Genomic DNA, 21,960 nt, shown 5'->3' with positions numbered 1-21,960 from the left:
CTTAAGGACTTTCAACCGATTGAATCAGGCCCACCCAAGTTATCTAGGATTAATCTTACCAACTTAATTCAACTGAGCTTATGCACTTTAACCATATCTAGAAAATACCTTCCCAGCAACACCTAAACTCATGCTTCACTGAATGGCAGGACACTATCGCCTAGCCAAGTGGACACATCAAAGACCTTCACACTGCCCAATTTGTTTTTGTTCAAATTTGCCTATTGTAGTAATATTAAGACTACGACACTCCTCCCATCAAGAAAGAGAGTCAACATTTGCCTCACCTTGATTCTGCACAGACTTGTGAGTCCTTTGATCAAATGTATGATGGCATGATGCATTGTGACTTCCAAAGCTATGTCATGAGCCACGAAGCTTCTTTCCTATTCACTAGAATATCTGCTCTTGAAGCCCCAGAGATGCCGTGTGAGAAGTCCAACTGGCCTGAGTCCCTCACGTGGAAAAGGCCCCTCTGCTAAAATCCAAGCTGAGCTCATCCTTAAGCCATCTCAGCCCACCCACAAGACATGTGAGTGAGCAGGTCATCTTGGAAATGGGCCCTCCCTGCCCTCAAATCATCTCAACTGAGCCCCCAGACACAATGGAGCAAATTAAAAACCATGCCCACTGTTCCCCTTCCAGATTCCTGACCCACAAAATCCAGGAGCATAATACAGTGGTTGTTCTTTAAGACCATTAAGTTTTGGGTGGTTTGCCAACACAGCAGTAGATAACAGGAGCGCCTAGAATGTTGTTCTTTCCTTTTATTTTCAAGCGTTTTATGTGGGTCAGTTGTATCCCTGTAAACAGCGTGCTATAGGATGTCATCCCTTTTTCCAGTCAGAATCAGATTCCTGAGGGAGGGGAGGGACTCAGAACCTTTCGTAGTGGATGTGTATGTACAGTAAAGCCGGAAAACGCACTTTGGGTTGTTCGGCCTCTGGGCCCGCATCTTCCCTGCCCCTCCCTCCTCTAGAACTCTGGCCCCAGGTTTTCTCCGGTTAATTAGGGCGGAGCGTTAACCGCCCCCCCCCATCCGCATCCCCCTCCCCGAGATGCCAGTAGCTCCCCGACCTCCAGGTCATCCACCAGACCTGCCTCTGGCCGGGGAAACTTTAAAGTTCCCTTAGAACCTTGCAGGCTAACGAGCAAGTCGCAGTGATGGGTGGAGGAGGTTACCATGGAGACAGGTCCTAGGAATGAGGCTCGGCGGGAGGGGGGCCGGGACGCGGCTTCCCATTGGCTGGGCGGGCGCGCAGCGTTCCCCTTGCGCACATGCGCAGTGGCGCTGAGGCGAGGTCGCGGCGGAGCCGAGGCGCGGTGCGTTCCGGACCAGGCTTCTCAGGACCCGGCTGGAAGGTGCGGCTCGCGGCCGAGACACGTCGTGCTTCCCGGGCTAGGGAAGTGGCGGAGCCAGAGGCCCCTGTGCGGCGCGGGGCTGAGCTCGCCACGCAGGCGCCCGCGCCCCCGCCGCCATTGTTGCGTGCCCCGGGCCTCTCGGGACGCTCCGGGTGCGCGTCCGCCGGCTCCCGGCGACAGGTAACGATGTCGAGGGCGCCGGGGGCGAGTGTCCGCGCGGTCCCCGGCCGGAGCCCCAGCCCGTCCCCGTGCGGCCGTCCGCGCCCGCGGCCTGCTGAGAAGGCGAGCACGGGGTGCAGGCTGCTGTGGCGGCCGGGTCCCCACTCCCCCCGCCGGCCGAGACCCTCCGACTGAAGAGCGAGGGACACCGGACCGGGAAGGGGAGGCGGCGGGCGAGGCCGGCGCATCTCCTCTGCAGGGCCTGCTAAACAGTTGGCTTTGGTTACACGGCTGAGCTTGAGCCCGGCTCGGAGCTGGAACCTGGGGACAGGTGGTGTCAGGTCGCCGGGTCTGGCCTGTTCTAAGCTTTTCTTCGGGAATCTTGGTTTCACATTTATTCATAAAGAATTGTCTGCATAGAAGCATTTAAGAGGGCTTCAAATCATCAGCCTGGTCTACTTTTTTCCAGTTCAACCGGCTTGTCTCTCCAGCCCTCAGATAGTGAAAAGCTAGAATAGGTTGGCATTAATATGCAAAGGAGGTAAATGACCCGCCCTTTTTTCCTTGACAGTTTCCCTGGGAACCTTGAGCGCTTGATTAAGAAAGATTCTCAAAAAAAAAAAAAAAAAGAAAAGAAAAGAAAAAAAAAAAAGAAAGAAAGATTCTCCACCCAGTTTGTTCTAAGTACCTAATAGATTCACTCTTGTTACTGAGAGTCAGTCCTTGAATAGTTTCTGTAACATCAGAAAAATACTGAAGCTCCCCTCCCCACCCCCGTAAAAGTTTGATTTTTTTTTCAACAAGTTAGAAGTTTGATCTGTTGTTTTGCTCATGATTCAGGTCTTTGCTTCTATTACTACCTTTTGATGGCAGTCCCAACCCCTGTCCCCAACAGATTGCATGTATCTCACAAGTCTGAGGATGTAGGAGAAGACCAAGGTAAAGTCTGTGTTTATCTGTACACACTGAATAAGCAGTTTCTGTTTGTGTATAGCAGAGAGCATCAGAATTCTTGACTTTATGGTCTGTTTTTGTGTTTCAGAGTCTCTTAACCATCCCTGCAAGTTCTGGGCTCAGAATTTGTAACTGCGGCTGCTAACTCTACCTTGATCCTCTTGTGCCCCTGACTGCAGCAGCCCTTGATATAATATCTTTGTGGCTCTAGCATGAGACTTCAAGCGGCTGGCTCACTGCTGGAGATCTAAAGGATATTGCCAGATTGACTCTCCTGTCTGTAGCCATGTTAGCCTCGTGCAAGAGGATGACCAATTCTTCACGCTCCCAAGTCCTTCTAATGTGGAAGCCAGACAAGGCTCAGAGTGGACCCCACAATGTTGAGAAGGAAATCCTTGCATCAAGAATCTTGCGTGACACTGAGACCTGTCGACAGAATTTTAGGAATTTTCCATATCCAGACCTAGCTGGTCCTCGAAAGGCATTGAATCAACTCCGAGAACTTTGCCTTAAATGGCTGAGACCTGAGATTCACTCAAAGGAGCAAATCCTGGATCTGCTGGTGCTGGAGCAGTTCCTGACCATCCTGCCTGGGGAGGTTAGGACTTGGGTGAAGTCCCAGTACCCAGAGAGCAGTGAGGAAGTGGTGACTCTGGTGGAGGATTTGACTCAGATTCTAGAAGAGGAAGGTGAGAATTGTAGGGCAGCAAGGGGAGGAATCCTGGGTGGTTAGAGAAGACAACCAGCATACCACAGAGCAGCCCTTTAAAGAAATTGGGGAGAGCAAAGGACAGTGAGTGAGAACAGGCTTTAACAAGAACCCCATCGTACATGCTGTGCTCCTTCCAGACTGCTTGAGACCAAACACACATTACCTAGTGCCCTAAAACAGTGACCAGACTACAATCCAGTTACCCCCGTGTGAGCCCTCAGGAATTTCACCTGCAGAGGTTTGAACCATTCTGTCAATAAATCATTTCCTTTTTGAATTGGATGTTAAAATAACATGCTTCCAAGAAGGTAGAAGAGAGTCCAGAGAATGTTTCCTTATTAAGAGACAACATCCAAATTGACATCACATGAAGATTTAGTAGAAAATGGGGAATTTGTACGTATCCTTAGCAGTCCCAGAACAGACTTATCTTTGAGGCCTACACAGAAATCTTAGGATAAGTCATTGGTCCTTCACTTTGGTTCTTTGAAGTAGGGGTGCTATTTTTGGTTTCTTTCTCATTCCTCACTATAGAAGAGTATAGGCATCTATTTGGTGAAGAGTTTCCTTGGCTATTCAAACAGGACTAATCATCATGGTCTCCCTTCCCTAGCTGCTCCTCAGAACTCTGCCCTTCCCCAAGAGACCCAAGAGGAAGACCCCAAAGGAAGACCTGCTTTCCAGGCAGGGTGGTTAAATGACTTGGTGACCAAAGTAAGTGTTAGTTTCTTCTGTAATTTTAAAATGGCTTCTTGGAGGTATTTGTGTGAGGGACGTTTTATGTCCTGGCCCTAAAACTTCTGCGCCCCCAAAAGCCCAATCTAGGACTTCATCAGTTTCTGTCTTTAAATCCATGTTGGGGGATCCCTGGGTGGCGCAGCGGTTTGGCGCCTGCCTTTGGCCCAGGGCGTGATCCTGGAGACCCGGGATCGAATCCCACATCGGGCTTCCGGTGCATGGAGCCTGCTTCTCCCTCTGCTGTGTCTCTACCTCTCTCTCTCTCTCTGTGACTATCATAAATAAAGAAAAATTAAAAAAAAAATAAACATTGTTAAAAAAATAAAGAAAGAAAGAAATCCATGTTGGCCCGTTAAGGTAAGTGACTGCCCTTTATAGGAAATAGGCTCCCGTTGCCTTCCCCCAATAGACCTTTCCTCACTGATTTTAAGGCAGTAGCATTGCAGAGAGGTTAAGGGATTGACCTCAAGAGGCAGATGAATCAAGTTTGGTGCCTGATTCTGAACCTATGATTTGGGGCAGAGATAATTGACCACACTTCACCTGAGTTATTAAACTCTAATAAATAGAATTTACCTCTTAGATTGCAGGGATTAAACACTATGAGATTTGTGGTTAGCCTGGATTACAGCAAACCATCAAAAAGCAATAGTTGATAAAATTAGTTTTCTCATTAACAAATGATTCAAGGCCACATGTTGTGTGGTGGTGTGTTGATTGTGTTCTATCAGGCCAGCTTAAGAGAAAGTTTTACTTTCATCTCAGACAAAAATATACATCTGAGATGGGTAGAGTAAAATTAATATTCATTGGTGATATGATTGTTTAGCTGAAAACCCTAAGAAAATCCAGGGAAAAACTGGGGAACAGTAGTAGAAAATATGAGTAAGGTGATTACTACAGAAAATGACATGAAAATTAATCATTTTCAGGGGTAGCTGGCTCAATTTGGTAGAGCATGTGACTCTATCGCATGGTCATGAGTTTAAGCCTCCTGTTGGACATAGAGCTTACTTTTTAAAAAAAGAAGAGAAGCACTTTCTTAACTATACATTAAAATCAGGAAAATGGGAGTGCCCAGTCAGTTAGGCATTTGCATTTAGCTCAGGTTGTGATCTCAGGGTTCTGGGATTTGAGCCCCACATCAGGCTCCCTGCTCAGCACAGATTCTGCTTCTCCCTCTCCCTGTGCCCTTACTCCCTACTTATGTTCTCCCTCTCAAATAAATAAATAATCTTTAAAAAAATAAAGTCAGACAAATGGTAAAGTGCAATAAAAGGTTCCATGCAGTTTTCCCGAACCCCAAAATATAAGACATCTAGGACTAAAAATAATATAAATTCTGCGGTACATCCATGTCGTGTATCATACTAAAGCCTTGAATGTTGTAAAATTGTCTATTCTCCCTAAATTATAAACAATATAACTTGAAAACCCAATACAATTTTTTTAAGGAACTTAGTTTATTTGAAAAATATGTAAGAGGAATCTTTTTTTCTTTTTTTTAAACAAAGGAAAGAAAAGGAGCAAAGAGGCATACTAACCTTACCAGACTGAAATGTATCGAAAAGTCTAACAGTTCATCAGCATGGTTTCGGTCCCAATTTTATTTTAAAAAGGAAGGAAGGGACGCCTGGGTGGTTTGGCGGTTAGGGCGTTTGCCTTTGGCTCAGGGAGTGATCCTAGAGTCCCGGGATCGAGTTCTGCGTTGGGCTCCCTGAATGGAGCCTGCTTCTGTCTCTGTCTCTCTCTCTGTGTATCTCTCATTAATAAATAAATAAAATCTTAAAAAAAAAAAAGTGCTAAAAAGGAAGGAAGGGCTCTGCATTTCATCATAGAGCACACAAATATATCTTAAAATTTCAAATGATAACACACTGAATTCTTTTTTTTTTTTTTTTTTATGATAGTCACACACACACAGAGAGAGAGAGAGAGGCAGAGACACAGGCAGAGGGAGAAGCAGGCTCCATGCACTGGGAGCCCGACGTGGGATTCGATCCCGGGTCTCCAGGATCACGCCCTGGGCCAAAGGCAGGCGCCAAACCGCTGCGCCACCCGGGGATCCCAACACACTGAATTCTTAAGGCAAAGCTTGAAAAGCACAGCCATTCAACTATGTCATCTGTATGAATCTCTTCTTTAAGACGAAGCCACTAATACACTTGTATCAGCTGAAAAAGCAATTATAAATTCTGTATTTTCAGACTTCCTGTAGGACAATTCACCCATAACTTGGGTGAGGGTTTTAACTATATAACCATTAAGGTCTTACCACAAAAACTCAAGATTCTGATTCCCCACCACCACCAGTGTACCTGGGGTTCTGATGTTGTCACTACCCTCCTCCTACCAGTTCTTGAACCAAGTTATGTTTGATGTTTCAGGAATCAATGACATTCAGAGATGTGGCTGTGGATATCACCCAGGAGGACTGGGAGATAATGCGCCCTGTACAGAAGGAATTGTACAAGACTGTGACATTACAGAACTACTGGAACATGGTTTCTCTGGGTAAGTGTCCTCTGCATCGTCTCCTGCCAGCAAACCATCCATCTTCCTTTCCTCTGTTGTTATGGTAGCCTCTGAAGCACTTTGCTAAGAATGGGGCCTGGGAGGTGTGAGTGTACTCCTCACATTTCGGCATAGAAATGTTGCGTTCTCCATTTTCCCAAATAAAAGGTTTCTAAGTGAAAGATCACTGAAAACTGATGCACAGTTTCCCAGGGCTTCCACACAACACTGCACCTTGCCCACTCCCTACTTTTCCTGTGATCACCTTCTGCCATGATCTCTTTGTGCATATTTCCAGAGTAGCAGGAAATTTTTATCCTAGCTCTTAGAAGGACTGACGTATTCTCCCACTAGATGATGTCCACGAACCATTGTTTTCCCATAGAAGTCTGTCCTCACAGATAGGTAGAAGTCAGGCGATAAAATTTGAACAACTGTTTATCTCCAGGATAAAACTCCTTATATTTCTCCTAAACAGGACTTACAGTGTACCGGCCAACTGTGATTCCCATACTGGAAGAACCATGGATGGTGATAAAAGAAATCTTAGAAGGCCCTAGTCCAGGTGAGAGAATAACTGTCATGAGATTGTTTGCACTTAAGAGTGTAAGAGCAGTGAGATAATATTTTCTAAATATGGCCAAGTCATTCTCCACATAAACACCGTGCTTGTCAGGAACACTGAACTGGCATTGCTTCCTTAACAGAGGCCACCTTCAGGAAGAGTTCCCAAACACCATTGTTCCACCTTTTCCTCTGTGTCTCATCTTATCCTTCTCTGTGAGCCCTGGGTCCCATCCCCAGCTTTGTCAGGGGCTTTCACTGTGCCATGGCCCCCTCCTTCTTTTTTAAGCATGCATAAATGTCTCTAAAATTTTAAATTTTAGACCTTCTTCTTTGTTGGTTTCTTTTATTCTTTTTACCAACAAACCACTTCTCTAGTTTCCAACCTCCAGTCTCCACTTCTCTAACTCATTCTTTTATTTTCTAATTAAAAAAAAAAAAAATCTTCAGGGATCCCTGGGTGGTGCAGCAGTTTGGCACCTGCCTTTGGCCCAGGGCGCGATCCTGGAGACCCAGGATCGAATCCCACATCGGGCTCCCGGTGCATGGAGCCTGCTTCTCCCTCTGCCTGTGTCTCTGCCTCTCTCTCTCTCTCTCTCTCTCTCTCTCTCTCTCTGTGACTATCATAAATAAATAAAAATTAAAAAAAAAAGTGTCAAAAAAAAATCTTCAAAAGGTTCAAAAATGTTCTCTTACTGTATAGTGCATTCACCCAGTTCCTGTATCTCCCAGCACCTAACCACTGGTGCTTATTTCTAGTTGTTTCTGTTTGAGTGTTTTGTTTGCATATAAAGCTGATATAAAGATGTTTTTCCCAAAAAATCTTATATTTGGGGTGCTTTCTTTATATCATTTGGGGGAAAAAATGTTTTTTCCTCCTTAAGTAATCTCTACCCCTAACGTAGGACTTGAACTTGTAACCCTGAGATCAACCTCTACTGACTAAGCCAGCCAGGTGCCCTGCCTCCTTCATTTTCTAACAGAAATGGTAGCAAACTGTACATACAGTTTTGTACTTTGCTTTTGTTTACTTAAAAATATCTTGAGAGGTGTTCCAAACAAGATTATAAAGACCTTCCTTGTTCTCTTTTTTTAATATCTGCATCACATTTTATTGTGTATCTCATTATTTGTTGAATCTGTTCCCTATTGATGGACTTTTTGATTGTTCGCATTCCTTTCTTCTTTCCTCCACAAGAACTTCAAACATATAGAAAAGTTAGAGAATCGGTACATTGAACGCCTATATAATTTTCACCTGGAACCACCAGCTACCATCATTTAGTCACTTTTGTTTTATCTGTTTTTGGGAGAAGGGAGGGCGGAGGGAGAGAGAGTATCTGAAGCAGACTCCCCACTAAGCTTGGAGCCTGACACAGGGCTCCATCTCACCAACCCTGGGATCATGACCTCAGCTGAAACCAAGAGTCAGATGCTTAACTGACTGAGCCACTCAGGCACCCCTTTGCTTTATCTCTTTACACACACGCGCACACACACTTTGTTTTTGTCTGAACCATTTGAAAGTTAGTTGTAGGGATTGTGACGTCTCACCCCTAAATATTTCTGCCCGTTCTCTCCTAAGACCATGACCGTTCTTCTATTTTGGCACATCCTTGTCTCACCCCAAATATTTTTAACATTTATACAGTAACATCATCTGATGTATAGTCAAATACTCAGATTTCCCCACTGTCCCCAAATATTCTGCATAGATATTTTTCTCTCCAGTCAGGGATCCTATGCTGCTTATCCTGGTTCTTTAGCCCCTTTTAATCTAGAACTGTTCCTCAGCCTCTTGTCTTTCCTTTTTCTCCTTCCATTCTTCTTTCCTTCTGACATTTTCTGAAGGATCCAGGCCAGGTTTTTTCAGAATGACCCACAATCTAGATTTGCCTGATTGTTTCCGTATGTTTAGATCCAGATGAAATAGGTTTACCATAAAACATCACAGGTGTGTACTCTCCATTGCCCTTCATCTCATCGTTGATGAAACTCATTTTAGTTGAGGTGCTGTTGACCAGATCTCTCCATTTTAAAAGGTGCGTTTTTGTCTTTATAATCAATAAGTGATGAGGCCACCTGACTATTCCATTCCCTGGTGCTATTTTATTTTATTTTTATTTTTATTTATAATAGACATAGAGAGAGAGGCAGAGACACAGGAGGAGGGAGAAGCAGGCTCTATGCCAGAAGCCTGACGTGGGACTCGATCCCGGGACTCCAGGATCGCGCTCTGGGCCAAAGGCAGGCACTAAACCGCTGAGCCACCAAGGGATCCCCTAGTGCTATTTTATTTAGGGACTTTTAGCATCCCCTGTTGATTCTTACATTATTACATTGCTGATTGCAGGATAGATTTTCTGATTCAGAATTCCTCTCTCCTAAAGTATCAGTAATGTCTCCTATAAAAAAATAGTTCTTCCTCCAACCTCATGTCTTTTTTTTTTTTTTAAGATTTTATTTATTCATGAGAGACAGAGAGAGAGAGGCAGAGACACAGGCAGAGGGAGAAGCAGGCTCCATGCAGGGAGCCTGATGTGTGGGACTCGATCCTGGAGATTCCAGGATCACATCCTGTCCGGAAGGCAGGCACCAAACCGCTGAGCCACCTAGGGATCCCTCCAACCTCATGTCTTATGTGAACATGTCACTATGGACCAATGGAATTTTTCAAAATTCAGTGTTATTAGTCCATTAATTCCAGTTCTGTTTTGTTTGCTTGTTTTCATGCTCAGTTGTCCCAAGTTTGGGTAATACTACTTGAAAAGCTTATTCTTTAATTCTTTTAATAATTTATAGCAGAATGACTTATATGTACCTGTAGCACAGACTATACCTACAGCACAGTAAATTCTCTGTGGAATGATTTTGGCGCACTCTAAACACTGAAGAAACATGCATGATATAACGGACAAGGGCCTGGACTAATGTCAGGATAGGCTTCTGAAAGGCACTGCCAGTCTGGGACTACTTTAATTTGACCCTGAGTAGTTTTTTAGATCATTCGGGCAACAGGAATTGGGGCTGTAGTCCGCAAGAGGGGGCATTTTATGGTTACATATTGTAGGGGGAGAATATTCTGCCTCTAAAGAGCATCAAGACTGAGAAAGACAAGTTCCTTTTTGCCTTCTATAGAAGTGAGATTTTTTTTTTAGGTTTTGTTGTGTTTTTCTTTTTTCTTAAAGATTTTATTTATTTGTTCATAGAGACAGAGAGAGAGAGAGGCAGAGACACAGGCAGAGGTAGAAGCAGGCTCCATGCAGAGAGCCTGACGTGGGACTCGATCCAGGGTCTCCAGGATCACGCCCTGGGCTGCAGGTGGCGCTAAACCGCTGCACCACCAGGGCTACCCTTGTTGTGCTTTTCTAACCAGTCCCTAAAGCAGATGATAATACTCTAAGCTGAGGAGTCTTGTCAGCCTCACTTCCTTGTTAGAGCACCAGGCTCTGCTTTCTGGCCCCTGAACCCCTTGCACCCTTAAAGTGAAAGTGGAAGGTCATTAAGGTCATTAACCAGAATGAGGAGCTATCTCAATCAGGTCCTGCTGGAGACTTCCTGTCTTCCTGCTTTTGCTTGATTTTTGGCCTCTGAAGATTTTCCTTTCTTACCAGCTTAGAGATACATAATAAGCCAAATCTTGAATAGGATATCTAATTCATCATATTTCAGGAAGTGGAAACTTTGATAATTCACACATAGAATAGTAGTATTGGTCCTCAATGGCCATTCCTGTCTCGGAACTTTTCTATTTCTTTATTTAGGACCTAGCCAGGGACTCCTGGGTGGCTCAGCAGTTGAGTATCTGCGTTTCGCTCAGGGCATGATCCTGGGGTCCAGGATCGAGTCCCACGTCGGGCTCCTTGCAAGGAGCCTGCTTCTCCCTCTGCCTGTGTCTCAGTCTCTCTCTGTCAGTGTCTCTCATGAATAAATAAATAAATCTTAAAAGGGGGGTGAGGGGATGCCTGGGTGGTTCAATGGTTGGGCATCTGCCTTCAGCTCAGGAAATGATCCCAGAATCCTGGGATCCAGTCCCATATCAGGCTCCATGCATGGAGCTTGCTTCTCCCTCTGCCTGTGTCTCTGTTTCTCTCTCTCTCTCTGCCTTTGTGTCTCTCATGAATAAGTAAATAAAATCTTTAAAAAAAAAAAAAAGAAAGAAAGGACCTAGCCATTCCTTCAGGTTCAACTCAAATCATCCTCACCCCCACCCCCCACCCCCCAAGTAAAGCTTTTTTTGAGTAGCTGAGTCGATACTGATTTCATCTATGAGAAGTATTGTGCCGCTTTTTGGCCCTGTTGACCAGTAGACACTTATATTTCCAACTAATCCTTTTCTTGTTAAATCTATATGTTTAAGCACTGCTTAATAATACTAATTTTTGAATTACCAGTAAACTGGTTTAAAAATCTGTCTTTATTGTAGCAATTTCTTCATCGTCAAGGTTTATACTTGTTATTTTAAGCTCGTTATACCTTTAGTACTTCCTTTTTAGGTATATAGTACACTGCCATAGATACATAGAATTGCCATGATTACATAGAATCAAAATTAACAGAGTGTCTGAGTGGCTCAGTTGGTTGAGCATCCAGCTCTTGATTTTGTCTCAGGTCATGATCTCAGGGTCATTAGATTGAGCCCTGCATTGGGCTCCACACTCAGTGCAGAGCCTGCTTAAGATTCTCTCTCTCTGTCTCCCTCTGCCCCTCCCCGCTTTCATATGCTTGCTCTCACGAGAGAGTGTTCTCTTTCTCAAAAAAAATAAATCTTTTAATTTTTTAAAAAGATTTTATTTTTTCATAAGAGACCCAGAGAGAGGCAGAGACACAGGCAGAGGGAGAAGCAGGCTCCATGCAGGGGGCCTGAGGCAGGACTCGATCCCAGGACTCTGGGATCATGCCCTAAGCCAAAGGCAGATGCTCAACCCCTGAGCCACCGAGGCATCCCAAAAATAAATCTTTTTTAAAAAAAGAATTAAACTCAGCTTCTGGTACTGCCTCATTTTGTGCACATACCTCTACCTATACAATTCATTAACATTGTCATTTCGTTCTGGAGGGGAGAGTAACAGATCTTGGTTTGAGAGAGTTTTTAAATATTTTTTTATATACAAATAATACAACAAAAAAATGCAACTACATTTCTAGTAGTAAGTAGCAAAAAGTTATATTGCCAACATATTGAGAATTAGAAAGTATTTTTTAAAAATCTATAATCTTCAGACAGCCCCGGTGGCTCAGTGGTTTAGTGCCTGCCTTTGGCCCAGGGCCTGATCCTGGAGACTGGGGATCGAGTCCCATGTCGGGCTCCCTGCATGGAGCCTGCTTCTCCCTCTGCCTGTGTCTCTGCCTCTCTGTGTGTGTGTGTCTCTCATGCATAAATAAGTAAAATCTTTAATAATAATAAAATAATAAAAATCTATAATCTCCTTAGCACTTTGATGGCATTTGGCTCAGGTCATGATCTCAGGGTCATGTCTAGTTGTCTAGTCTCTCAGAACAGAAATGTCTGTTCATGTCCACTTGTCTAGTTCCAGTGCACTTTCATGCTAGTTTTATGGGACTACTTTTTTCATTTAATATTACTCCCAACTATTTTCTAATGTCAGCTCTATTTTTTGTATCTGAATCAAAGTAATAAAAATCATTTGTAAATTCAGTCAGTATAAGGAAGGAAAATGAAATGTATGTCTCCCTCTCTTCCCCCATTACCAGAATCTTCACCCCTTAGATTATTATTTATGTATGTGTATCTATGATACCTATGGCATATCATGGCATTTTGCTGTATATAATGTTAAATACCATTTATTCCGAGTAATATGTCCTACACAACTTCTTATATCAATGTACCTAGTTATTTTTATGTTATCACTATTCAATTATTCCTTACTCTATTTCTTTACTGATAAATGGCAGCTATCACTTTTACTGACTGCACATGATTCTGTGGAATGGATATAAGGTTTTTATACTTAGATCAGCATCTTAGAAAATATCTGAACTGTCCAGTACCATTTTCACTATATTATAAATTCCATATATGATTATATTTCATTATCAGCACTTTTCTTAATATTTGAAAGTCTTGTGTTTTCAACCTAATTTCAAGGAAGAAAGATATTATAATTTAAATTTGTTTTAAACCATCATACTTTAAAAAAATAAAAAAAAAAAACCATCATACTGGAAACATAATAGGCATCAACAAATATACATTTGATTGCTTTGCAGCCAGGTTTGAAGTCAAGGATTTTTCTGTTTGTTTCTTCACCTTTATGTGTACGTGTGTGCTTTCATTTGGTTCTCCTTTTTACAATGAATTATTGTCACTTGTTTTAACAGTTGAGTGGCCACCATATCCAGAGTCTTGGGCCATTTTCTGAAGGAAATGGAAAAGAAACACAAGCTATTCTATTCTCAGTTTGCATCTAAGTTGGAAATACAAGAAGCACACAAAGTTATGAAGTACTAATGTAAGGCCAATGCTGTCATGGCCCCAACATTTTGTTAGGTTGAATCACATGAGACTGCTGATATTTCAGCCATATTGACCTACAAAAAGGCAAATTCATATGATTCTGTACTTTAGGATTCTAAGAAAGAAAAGCAAGAGCTGGGCAGCCCGGGTGGCTCAGCGGTTTAGCACCGCCTTTGGCCCAGGGCCTGATCCTGGGGACCTGGGATCGAGTCCCACGTCGGGCTCCCTGCATGGAGCCCACTTCTCCTTCTGCCTGTGTCTCTGCCTCTCTCTCTCTCTGTATCTCTCATGAATAAATAAAAAAAAATATTTAAAAAAAAAAGAAAAGAAAAGCAAGAGCTGAGCCTTACATATTTTTTTAATAGGTAGAGAAGTTATTTTAAGAGAGTGTCTAAGTCTGGGGTGTTTGGGTGGCTTAGTCAGTTAAGTACTCAATTCTTGGTTTCCACTCAGTCATGATCTCAGGGTCCTGGGATCAAGCCCCATGTCTGACTCCATGCTTAGCAGGGAGTCTGTTTCTCCCTCTCTCTCTGTCCCTCCCTCAGCTTGTGCTCTCTCTCTCAAATAAAATCTTTTTTTTTTTAAGATTTTATTTATTCATGAGAGAGGCAGAGACATAGGCAGAGGGAGAAGCAGGCTCCCTATGGGGAACCTGATGTGTGAGACTTGATCCAAGGACCCAGGGACATTATCTGAACCATCCAAGCATCCCCAATTAAATAAAATCTTAAAAAAGAGAGAGAGAATGCCTACATGCCTACGTCTGGAATTTGTGTGGCACCTATAGAAGGCTCTGAGGAAGTAGCTTGAAATTATGTGGATAAACTTAAATTTTAAGTTAAATATGTAACTTGTTAGAAGATACAGCAGGATAGGAAAGTCTGGATTATTTGGGGACGGAATATGTTAAGTGGAAGTGTTTTGAACTTTTTAAACTTTTCTCCTTTAAGCCACTGGTGCTCAAACTATAGTGAGCATCAAAACCCCCTGGAGGGCTTCCTAGAACAGATTGCTCAGCCCTATATCCAAAATTGCTTAAAAAAAACAAAAGGGTTTTATTTATTTATTTGAAAGAGAGCACAGGTAGGGGGAGCAGCAGAGGGAGAGGGAGAAGCAGATCCTCTGCTAAGCAGGGAGCCCAGTGTGGGACTCAGTCCCAGCACTATGAGATCATGACCTGAGATGAAGGCAGACACTTACCTGGCTGAGCCACCCAGGAGCCCCCAAAATTTCTTTTCTTTTTAATCTTATTTTAATTAAATTCAATTAACATACAGTGTATTATAATTTTCAGAGATAGAGGTCAGTGATTCATCAGTTGTATACAACATTCAGTGCTCATTACATCACGTGCCCTCCTTCATGCCCTTCACTCAGTTACCCCATCCACTCACCCTTCTCCCCTCAAGCAACCCTCGGTTTGTTTCTTATAGTTAAGAGTCTCTTATGATTTCTCTCTCTCTCTCTCTCTCTCTCTCTCTGATTTTGTCTCATTTTTCTCTCCCTTCCCCTATGATCCTGTTTAAAATCTGCATGTGAGTGAAATCATATGATAATGCTTTCTCTGATTGACTTATATTGCTTAGCATATCCTCTGGTTCCATCCATGTCATTGCAAAATGATAAGATTCATTTTTTGATGGCTGAGTAATACTCCATTGTGTACATATATAGTGTACGTATATCTATATACACACCACATTTTTTTTATTCATCTGCCGATGGACATCTGAGCTCTTTCCATAGTTTGACTGTTGTGAACATTGCTGCTATAAACATTGGAATGCAGGTATTACCTGGGATCGCGGTTTGTATCTTTGGGATAAATACCTAGTAGTGCAACTGCTGGGTCATAGGGTAGCTCTATTTTTAACTTCTTGAACCTCCATATTGTTTTACAAGTGGCTACACCAGCTTGCATTCCCACCAGCAGTGTTAGAGGGTTCCCTTTTCTCTGCATCCTCACCAACATTTGTTATTTCCTGACTTGTTACTTTTAGCCATTCTGAGTAGTGTGAGGTGGTATTTCATTGTGGTTTTGTTTTAAGATTTTACTTATTCATGAGAGAGACAGAGAGGCAGAGATACAGGCAGAGGGAGAAGAAGGCTACCCGGCATCCCTCATTGTGATTTTGATTTGTATTTCCCTGATACCAAGTGATGTTGAGCATTTTTTTATGTCTGTTGGTCATTTATATGTCTTCTTTGGAGAAATGTCTGTTCATATTTTCTGCCCATTTCTTGACTGGATTATTTGTTTTTTGGGTGTTAAGTTTGATAAACTCCTTATAGATCTTGGAGTGCAGCATTGGTGATATAGTGGTGAGCTTAATTGCCTTCCTTACAGATCTTGGAGACTAGCCCTTTATATGATAAGACATTTGCAAATATTTTCTCCCATTCTGTCAGTTGTCTTTTGGTTTTGTCGACAGTTACCTCTGCTGTGCAAAAAAGCTTTTTATCTTGATGAAATCCCAATAGTTTGTTTTTGCTTTTGCTTCTCTTGCTTTTGGAGACACATCTAACAAGAATTTGCTGCAGCCAGGGTCTATGAGGTTGCTGCCTGTTTGCTCCACTAGGATTTTGGTGGATTCCTGTTCCACATTTAGGTCTTTGATCCATTTTGAGTCTATTTTTGTGCATGTGTAAGAAAGCGGTCCAGTTTCATTTTTCTGCATGTGGCTGTCCAATTTTCCCAGCATCATTTGTTGAAGAAATGGTCTTTCTTCTGTTGGATATTCTCAAAGATTAGTTGACCATAGAGTTGAGGGTCCATTTCTGGATTCTCTATTCCATTGATCTATGCGTCTGTTTTTGTGCCAATACCGTGCTGTCTTGATGTTTACAGTTTTATAACAGCTTGAAGTCCAGAATTATGATGCCACCAGCTTTGGTTTTCTTTTTTTTTTTTTTTTTTAAAGTTTTTTTTTTATTTATGATAGAGAGAGAGAGAGAGAGAGAGAGAGGCAGAGACACAGGCAGAGGGAGAAGCAGGCTCCATGCACCGGAAGCCCGATGTGGGATTCGATCCCGGGTCTCCAGGATCGCGCCCTGGGCCAAAGGCAGGCGCCAAACCGCTGCGCCACCCAGGGATCCCTGGTTTTCTTTTTCAACATTCCTTTGGCTCTTCAGGGTCTTTTCCCTTCAAAGTTTCTGATTCAGTTTGTCCAATAATTTAACACATTCTCAGGTGATAGTGTGTTTATGCATGGGTCTCGGGACTGTACTTTGAGTATTATTAACTGTGAGAGATTTACCAGGAATATTTGGGCATGGAGAGCTGTCCTTGAAATTGCTTTTGGAATGCTGTGTGGATTGTGCAGAGTAGGTTGGAAGGATTCAATGAGAGTTAGTATCTGCTTTCTACAAATCAATCCAGGAAGTCCTCTCATGTTATCCAACGGTGTTTTCACATCTCTTAGTGTTGTCATCTGACCAAGCCTATTTTATTAATCTGTGCCCCTGTTGAGTAGTGAGGAGCCTCTCCTTTTTCAACAGTTTTGCCCTCTGGTTTTCTGCCCCTGTGTTCTCTTTTCCCAAACTTTGAGTACCATGTTATAAAGTTGTTGAAGCCATAGTATTTTTAGGCATTTTATTCGTGTTCAATATATTGTTTCTGTTTGGACAGTTTCCTTTCTCCAAATAGAGGAAAACTTTCTATATTCTATATTCTTTTTAATCCAGAATGGAAAACAGAACCCCAAGAGTGTATTCCAGTTACAAATATTTCTAAAGTCACAAAGACTGGAACTCAGACCATCAAATTGGAAGAACCCTGTGACTATGATGAAAGATTCGAGAGGCAAGCAGCAGATACCTTCAGGAAAATACCCACTAATGAAAGAAATTTCACTTTGAAGTCAGTCATCACAAAAGAAGATGACCCTATGGAAGAGTGTTTTAGTAAATATGATATATATAGAAATAATTTTGAAAAGCATTCAGACCTAGTTATTCAGTTCGGTCCCCAATCAGATAATAAAACTATGTATGATGAAGGCAGGGCAACCTTCAATCATGTCTCCTATGGTATTGTACATAGAAAGATATATCCTGGAGAGAAGCCTTATAAATGTAATGTGTGTGGGAAAAAGTTTAGGAAAAACCCATCCTTTGTGAAACACCAAAGTACCCATGCCAAAGAAAAATCTCATGAATGTGAAGAATGTGGGAAAGAGTTTAGGCATATCTCATCCCTTATTGCACATCAAAGAATGCATACTGGGGAGAAACCATATGAATGCCACCAGTGTGGTAAAGCCTTCAGCCAGCGTGCACACCTTACTATACATCAGAGAATTCATACTGGAGAGAAACCCTATAAGTGTGATGACTGTGGAAAAGACTTTAGTCAGCGTGCACACCTTACTATACATCAAAGGACCCATACTGGAGAGAAACCATATAAATGCTTGGAATGTGGTAAAACCTTCAGCCACAGTTCATCGTTGATTAATCATCAGAGAGTTCATACTGGTGAAAAACCTTATATATGCAACGAATGTGGAAAGACCTTCAGCCAGAGTACACACCTTCTTCAACATCAAAAAATACATACTGGAAAGAAACCATATAAATGCAATGAGTGTTGGAAAGTGTTTAGTCAGAGTACTTACCTTATTCGACATCAGAGAATTCATTCTGGAGAAAAGTGTTATAAGTGTAATGAATGTGGAAAAGCCTTTGCTCATTCCTCAACTCTTATTCAACACCAGACTACTCACACTGGAGAGAAATCCTATATATGTAAAATATGTGGAAAAGCCTTCAGCCAGAGTGCAAACCTTACTCAACATCATAGAACACATACTGGGGAGAAACCATACAAATGCAGTGTGTGTGGGAAAGCCTTCAGCCAGAGTGTACACCTTACTCAACATCAAAGGATTCATAACGGAGAAAAACCCTTCAAATGCAATATATGTGGGAAGGCGTATAGACAGGGTGCCAATCTTACTCAACATCAAAGGATTCATACTGGAGAGAAGCCGTATAAGTGTAACGAATGTGGGAAAGCTTTTATTTATTCCTCATCACTTAATCAACATCAGAGAACTCATACTGGAGAAAGACCCTATAAATGTAATGAATGTGATAAAGATTTTAGCCAGAGAACATGCCTTATTCAACACCAGAGAATTCACACGGGAGAGAAGCCCTACGCCTGCCGTATCTGTGGTAAAACCTTCACCCAGAGTACGAACCTCATTCAGCATCAGCGTGTTCATACAGGTGCCAAACATCATAATTAATGAGACTTCGGTTTAGGTTTTTCAATTCATCCAAATTTTATTTTGTACTTTGTTAAAACATTCAAAAGAAACCTAAGAGAAGTGCAATATATGTTAGATGTCCTTCAGCAGAAGTGTCAGAATTAGTAATGTGGATATAAGCTATTTAAATTTAATGTGAAATTTGAAGAGAAAAATTTATTCACTTCTTAACCTTTATTTGATATCAGTTTAGTTCCAGAAAGAAACCCAGTAGGAGTACTCAAAAATCTGTAACTCATCAACTCTTAGTGTATTTCACGTACTTCTTAATGAGACCTTGTGAATGTAACTTGGGGAAGCTTCCATCAAGTAGGGATTTCACACTAGTGAGTGATCTTGGGATAATTGAAGAAGCTGCTTTCAGACCTTTATTTCTTCCCAGCTTTGAAGCCTTAAATATATAAAGGGTTCCCTTCCCTTTTCCTATTATGCCATAACTGCCATGCGGAGCCAGTAGATTGCAAAATATATATAGTCGAAAGTATCTTAATTTTTATGTGACAACCATTTAGTCACATTTTCCTTTAAATATTGAAATACTCAAGGAAGAACTTAAGGGAAGTTGATCTGTTAGGATAAACTAATGTATATATAATCCTTAGACATTTGTACAAATTTAGTTAAAAAGGCAAAACTTAAACATCCAACCTTAAATTCATCTTTAAAACCTATTAGCCTTAGTTTCACTAGGTTTTGACATCTGTCCTGAAGGAAAAACAAGAATAAAATTCCCATTTTTGTTTCACCTGATTCCTAAATTCATTCCTTAAGGTTCCCCTTTGGCTGTTTTACCACAGAAAGCCTGTTTCTGTTGAGACACATTTCTTGAGTGCCTACTGTGCTCAAGGCCCAAACTTCCTAATTGGATCCTTTCAGGGCTTATTGTGTTCAAAACAAAACAAAACAGCTATTTTAAGAACAGAAAGCTTTCTAAAGTGAAAGATGACAAAGGACATGTCACAGAATGAACATAAGCCTACTAAAATGGGTTGCTGAATGTGACCCCCCCCATCCCAAGACAAAGAAGTAGTGAAAGCAGCTACTTACAAAGTGTGAGGAAAAGATAAGTAATAGAAGGTAGATTTAAGTGCACTACAGAAAGAGGGTCAGGGAGAAAAGGGTGAATACTTAGCAGGGAAGAAAGAATGCACAGGTAACTTAGAGCATGAGCTGTTAACCTGGTTTACTTAAAAAAGTAAGAGCAGATAATGGAATAAGACAAAATCCAGCCTATTAAGAAGAAACTAAAGATGAAATGACTGATTTTAAAAAGGAATAATTGGAATTAGTACTTTTTCATACATATAAGTATAACTGGGAATTGCTTTTAAAATGTCAGAAAACAAATTTATTGGGAAAAGCACTGATGCAGAAACTATCATTGTTGCAATAATAATAACTAAGTTTGTGGGGGATCCTAAACATAAAAAAGGAAAACTGGCAGAAATGCAAATTTTACTTATTTCTAGGTAAAATACTATAAATTTCATATCCACAGCATTCCACTACCAGAATATAAGACTGTATTCTGAGAGCTGAGATTTCATTCTGCTCAATTTGTTTCTTCAGTGCCTTGCATATGGAAAGTGGTCAAATATATGTTTGTTGAATTAATGAGTAGGTAAGTTAGAACTGAGTAATAAGGAAGAATTAACAGATACGGAGTGAAACTGGTTGAATTTAAATTCTTTTTTTGTACGTATGTGCACAGAAATGTTAAATACTGTTATTTATTGGGTAATAGGAACTACCTAAAATTGAAGAATCAGAATTCTACATCTTAACAGTGGGGAATATCCTAAAGAGATCACGGGACAGACATCTCTGCACAGGAAGTTTTCCTGAGCTGGATGAAGAAAAATTGATACAAATTCTGGTGCCGTAAATATAAATTTAAGCATATATTGAGACCATGCGGTTTCATTTGGATGTTACTGTTGATAAGGACATCCTACAAACACGTGCCGGAAGGAAAGACCTGGGGTGCTAGCATCTTCAAGGCTTTCTTGTTGAGTGTTTTCTTCAAGTTATTGCTTTCCCTTAGCCTCACACCAGCTAACCCTGATGTCATGGAATCTTTCTTCACAAAGTGTAGATTGTCTTCAGGTTGCATAATAGTCAAGTTATGCTTATGCCATAGTTACCATGTTAGAAAATAACCATTGTATTTAAGATACGACTTTTATTTATAATGCCACTTCATACCTAACATACCACTTCTGTTTTCCATCCTGGCATGAATGTGTGGAGTATTATAGTCCATAGCACCTTTGCTTTAATTTGTATTTCCTGCCTTTGTGAGTTTTATGTAAATAATGCATTTATAAAGTCTTCCATTGATCCACTGAGGCAATTGATATCCTTATGAAACACCAGAAGAATGGAGAATCCTAGATCTTTTTGTACTTTTCCCACTTTTACAGTTGTCTGAGCCACTCGTAATCCAAGTTTTTTTTAGCAGTCTTATTTTCCACAACTTTCTTACTACAAAGGTGTTGAAATATACAGAAAAGTTAATAAAACAAACTGTATATCTGCCACCTAGCTTTAAAATGTTAACATTTTTTACTGAACAGTTGGAAAGTTAGACATTTCATCCAATACTTCAGCATCTCGTAAAAATAAGGAAAGAATTTCACATAACCACATTCCATTACATACCTCAAAAAATGAATAGTAATTTTCAAATATCTAATGCTTCCTGTTTAAACTTTCCCTGTTGATGCTGTCACATTTCACACATTATGTTTACTTGTTATATCTGTTTCATCTATCAAGGTGTCTCCCACTTCTGATTTTCTCCAGAACCTTTTTTTTTTCTTTTAAATATAGCAGGTCAGTTGTAGAATGTCTCACATTCAAGATTTAACTGATTGTTTATATGTGGTTTATCTGGTTCCTGTGACCCCTGTGGTTTTCTGTAAACTAGCATTTAGGGCCAAAACGTTGACTGGATTCGGGCTCAGCATGTTTAACATTAACACTTTACAGGTGTGTTTCCTGTTGCATCACATCAAAAGTCTGATTAACATTTGGTTGACTATCAGTGATGTGAAACCTGATCACTCAGGTGACATGGTAACCACCCTGTCTTCCCAATGTGAAGATGTTTTTCCTGTAGTGGTTCATCTGTGGACTGCTACTTTGGCAGCATACAGATAACCTGTTTACCAACAATCTGTCATGTGGAAGTTTTAATATCC

The 21,960-nt window shown here is 41.3% G+C and overlaps 1 protein-coding gene across 4 annotated transcripts; it reads left to right on the top strand.

Annotated features, from left to right (window-relative positions):
* The first annotated feature begins 1,296 nt into the window (after positions 1-1,296).
* ZNF287 (zinc finger protein 287) lies at positions 1,297-21,101 on the top strand. 4 transcript variants are annotated; one of them, XM_055306911.1, is made up of 7 exons: positions 1,309-1,362; positions 2,362-2,460; positions 2,564-3,164; positions 3,801-3,901; positions 6,313-6,439; positions 6,918-7,004; positions 17,169-21,101. In XM_055306911.1, the coding sequence occupies exons 3-7, from the start codon at positions 2,762-2,764 to the stop codon at positions 18,734-18,736; spliced, it is 2,286 nt and encodes a 761-aa protein (XP_055162886.1). In that variant the 5' UTR covers positions 1,309-1,362; positions 2,362-2,460; positions 2,564-2,761; the 3' UTR covers positions 18,737-21,101. The 4 variants fall into 4 exon arrangements, with proteins under 4 accessions (XP_055162888.1, XP_055162886.1, XP_055162885.1 ...); XM_055306910.1 differs by lacking the exon at positions 1,309-1,362 and adding an exon at positions 1,390-1,542; XM_055306913.1 differs by lacking the exon at positions 2,362-2,460 and having other exon boundaries at positions 1,297-1,362.
* The last annotated feature ends 859 nt before the right edge of the window (positions 21,102-21,960 follow it).

This window comes from Nyctereutes procyonoides, unplaced genomic scaffold (assembly GCF_905146905.1).
Source record: "Nyctereutes procyonoides isolate TBG_1078 unplaced genomic scaffold, NYPRO_anot_genome, whole genome shotgun sequence".
NCBI classification, from domain to species: domain Eukaryota; kingdom Metazoa; phylum Chordata; class Mammalia; order Carnivora; family Canidae; genus Nyctereutes; species Nyctereutes procyonoides.
This window is presented reverse-complemented; position numbering and strand designations above follow the sequence as displayed.